General features: G+C 40.7%; 1 protein-coding gene across 1 annotated transcript in view; it reads right to left on the bottom strand.

The window, feature by feature from the left end:
• tomm70a (translocase of outer mitochondrial membrane 70 homolog A (S. cerevisiae)) overlaps positions 1-3,540 on the bottom strand; it is an 8,346-nt gene that overhangs the window by 3,728 nt on the left and 1,078 nt on the right. The window contains exons 2-6 of the mRNA XM_035653103.1: positions 2,815-2,988; positions 1,708-1,834; positions 1,507-1,616; positions 1,267-1,415; positions 203-410 (exon numbers count right to left, since the gene is read on the bottom strand). Of these exons, the coding sequence (XP_035508996.1) occupies positions 203-410; positions 1,267-1,415; positions 1,507-1,616; positions 1,708-1,834; positions 2,815-2,988 (768 nt within the window). The remainder of the gene's footprint in view (positions 1-202; positions 411-1,266; positions 1,416-1,506; positions 1,617-1,707; positions 1,835-2,814; positions 2,989-3,540) is intronic.

Here is a 3,540-nt window from a genome sequence, read left to right as displayed (position 1 = left end):
CAAATAATAAGATTAACTGTGAGAAAATGGCATGCATTGAACTGAATCAATATATTCCACCCTGTGCCTCTATTTGCTTGTGTAAAAAACTAAAAATCTTTCTCAGACACTGTACTGAAATACTGCCCACATTGTTGTCTTGCACAGTCCATTTACTCAAATCCCAGGGATTATCAGCGGATACAACTGAACCTTGACATACCTTCACATTGGCGTCCTGCATGTTGATTACCCGGTCCAAATCAGGTTGAGCAGCAGTAGCGTTACCAATCAGCAAGTAGAATGTGGCACGCAGCAGGAGGGCCTCGGCAGTGTATCGACCACCTGACTCGATCTCCTTGGTGCATTCACTGATGATTTTGTCGTAGTTCTCCTCTTCCATGTACTGCTTGGCCTTCAGGAAGCCGGAGCTGACGAGGTGTAAAAAAACAAAAAAAACAAAAGATCAGTGAAAGTAACAAACTGGAATAATTTACAGCTGAAGATCTGCCGAGTTAAAAATAAATCAGCCTTTAAAAAGAACATGTAGACATTTATTAGCATGCAGATGGCAGTCTGAATAGTACGAGGTTTAACTCTGTTCTGGTTTTCAATAGTATGAAGCATTTTCATTTCGTATGAGCTGTATAATTCCCAGTTATTAAACATCATCTATATATAGATTATCTAAATGTATGTACAGTTGACTGGCTTTGTATATCAATGTAAGCTTGGTTGTAATTTTGTGTATATTATTGAAATATTATGTTGATTATGTAATGTGTTATGTATTGAAGGAATGGACCCCAGGAAGATGAACTGACTGCCATGGCATTGGCTAATGGGGATCCATTCTCTAAAACCCAGTTCAGACAGAAAGTATATGATGAGTTGAAACTGTTTTATAACGTTGCAGGAAAAAGTTGCAGCAGTGTGAACTGGTCCGTCTTAGATTGACGCAAGCCGGCTGATGGCATCAGCTGTGACTCAGCTTGTCAAATCTCCAGTGGCTGGTTTTAGAACTTAAGGCACGTCACCTGTTTCAACAGCCAATCAGCTCGTAGCAAGTCAGTTACAAACTGTCCGCTGGTTCAAATGGCAGTTTTGGATGGAGGAAAAGAAAATTACATCCAGCCCTGTGCTCAGTTATTTTTTTCCCAGTCAAGTCAACATAGGGACAAAGATCCCAGTGAAATTCCCAGCCTCTCTATGCCACCAGCTACTCCATCACTCCAACTACAACCTGAGTGTGGCATTTAAGTTGATGGTGAGTAAACATTATCTGACCTCCCAGTGACCTCAGCTGCCTCGCCCTCGTTGTCCTTGTCTTCATCTTTCTTCTCGCCCTTCTGCAGGGGCTGCGAGATGATATCATCAGTGAACGAGCTGAAGTAGGATTTGATGAACTGAGGAGAGGGCATCATCGGTTCACGGTTCTACAGAAGGGGGGTTTAAAAAAGAATGTGTTTAATGTGACAATTCAGAGGAATAACATTGAAACAAATGTCTCTAAAAGTGGACAAATACCTTGTACTTGTCTTTGGCCTTCTCTTTTCCCAGCTGTTTCAGGACCTTGTCTGCTAGCAGCATGCTCTGTTGGTTCTGGAAGGCCTCAAGAATACACACTGCTGTGACATCTGGAGGATACACAGAGAAGAAAACCGACCATAAATAAAAGTCACACCTTTTAACTTGTAAAAGAACATTTTTAGAAAAAAAGTGTCTCACCCTCTAGGCACTCCTTCTTGTTGTCTAGTTTTTCCAGAGCTTTAGCCCTCCTGAACAGAGCCTTGACGTAGCGCGGATTCAGTTCCACGGCCTGAGAGCAGTCCTGTACCACCTCTGTCCATTTCATCTGAAATAAAAGTTATGAGATGGTTATCTTCCAAAACATATCTGCATCTGTGGTCCAGAGGTCTGTCCACTGCCCAGAGAAGGCTTACAGGTAGGAAGACCTAGAGACCCACGTGGTCGATGAGATCTGACAGACCTATAAATAAGACTAATCTTTAGCGCTGTAACTCAGAATTTTGTCAGTAAATCCAATGGACAGCAGTAGAGGAGGTTGCACCACCGTCTGCTGTCCAGCGTCACACTGCCTCCAACTATCACTTTACTCTGCTTCCATTACAATTAGTTTTGTGGTCATTTTGAGACTCGGGTTGTAAAGTTTACAGCCTGTCATGCTGTCGCTCTGTGTACAAAAAAAAATAATAAAAAAAATAAAGCAAAAGTGCAGAGATTTGACTGACAAACAGCGGGTTGACCCGGGGTCCTTCCGACTGATAACTCAAATCGAGTTTTCAGAGGCCAGGCCTACTAATCTTTAAAATAGTAACGCATCTGTAACCAATAATAACACTCACAACCAAATAAGTCTAAATGAGCCAAACGCCACTGACTGACTTTTAGTTGGAGAGTGTATGTGAGTAGAAAACCTCATGAGGTCGCATTACCCTCTGTGAGGTAAACCTTCAGTCAAACATGAGGGTGGAAAGATTTGAGAAAGTTGATGATTTGCACAGAATCTGCTACACATTGACCAAAGAGGAGTAAACACTGTTTTCTGCCGAAACTGCCATCTCGCCTGGCCTTAAGTTGTGAGAAGAAGAAAAGGAGGACGCTTTAACATGCAAAGAAGCCACTACAGGCATTTTTAGGTCCAATCAAAAGTATTGACTTGTATGGCTTTCCATCTACAAGCACCTAAACCCAGAGAATATATCTGGGGAGTGGGGACATTTAGAAATGTACTGCAACATACAAGACACTTGCAAAGATACTCTTTCATATTAACAACAATCTCTGCACAGATTAAAAGAAGGTGTTGCCAACCTGCTGTTCGTAGGCTGCTGCTCTGTTCTGGTAAAACGTTGACAAATCAGTCTTCTGCTCTGTGGGGCAGAGACCAATGGCCTCTGTGTAGCACTGGATGGCGTTCTCATACTTTCCAGCCTTGAAGTACTTGTTACCCTTGTTCTTTGCTGCTTGAGCCCGATCCAAAGGGCTCTAAATGAGAGAGAGTGAAAAGAAAACAATTATTGATTAAATTTCTCCCCTGCGACTCAGTGGACTGCTTAAAGGATCTGAATAACCTAAATGTGTTTTTTCTCTATAATTAAGAATCCCTTAGCATCTTATACTGCAATAGGCTGCGCAGGCCAACTGCACGAATGTATCAAGGATTTAATGGCATTAAATTGTCAAGTTAAAGGGAACCATTTATAACAACTATGTCTGCAATAACACTGGTTTAAGGATAACAATTGTAATGCAAAAAAAGTCATGGTTGTACATAAGCTCAAAATCAACTTTAGGTTTGAGATAAATTATACCTGCACAATGCTTGCAGACTATATGACTACAAATTCATATAACGAAAGGCCTAAAAAAAATCCTGTCAAATGTGGATGGATGTTAAATCACATTTTCCTTTCTAACAAATGTGATACAACGACTTCATACTTACAAGATAGTTCTAATATTTGTATTTATATATTATAATATTTTTAATGACATTAAGAAGACATACTTATGAATGTACGGATGTGTTTTTCTCTT

This window comes from Morone saxatilis, unplaced genomic scaffold (genome assembly GCF_004916995.1).
Source record: "Morone saxatilis isolate NCDOM2014 unplaced genomic scaffold, NCSU_SB_2.0 Contig12, whole genome shotgun sequence".
NCBI lineage: Eukaryota > Metazoa > Chordata > Actinopteri > Moronidae > Morone > Morone saxatilis.
Note: the sequence above shows the minus strand (reverse complement) of the source record. Positions and strands in the feature narration are given on the sequence as shown.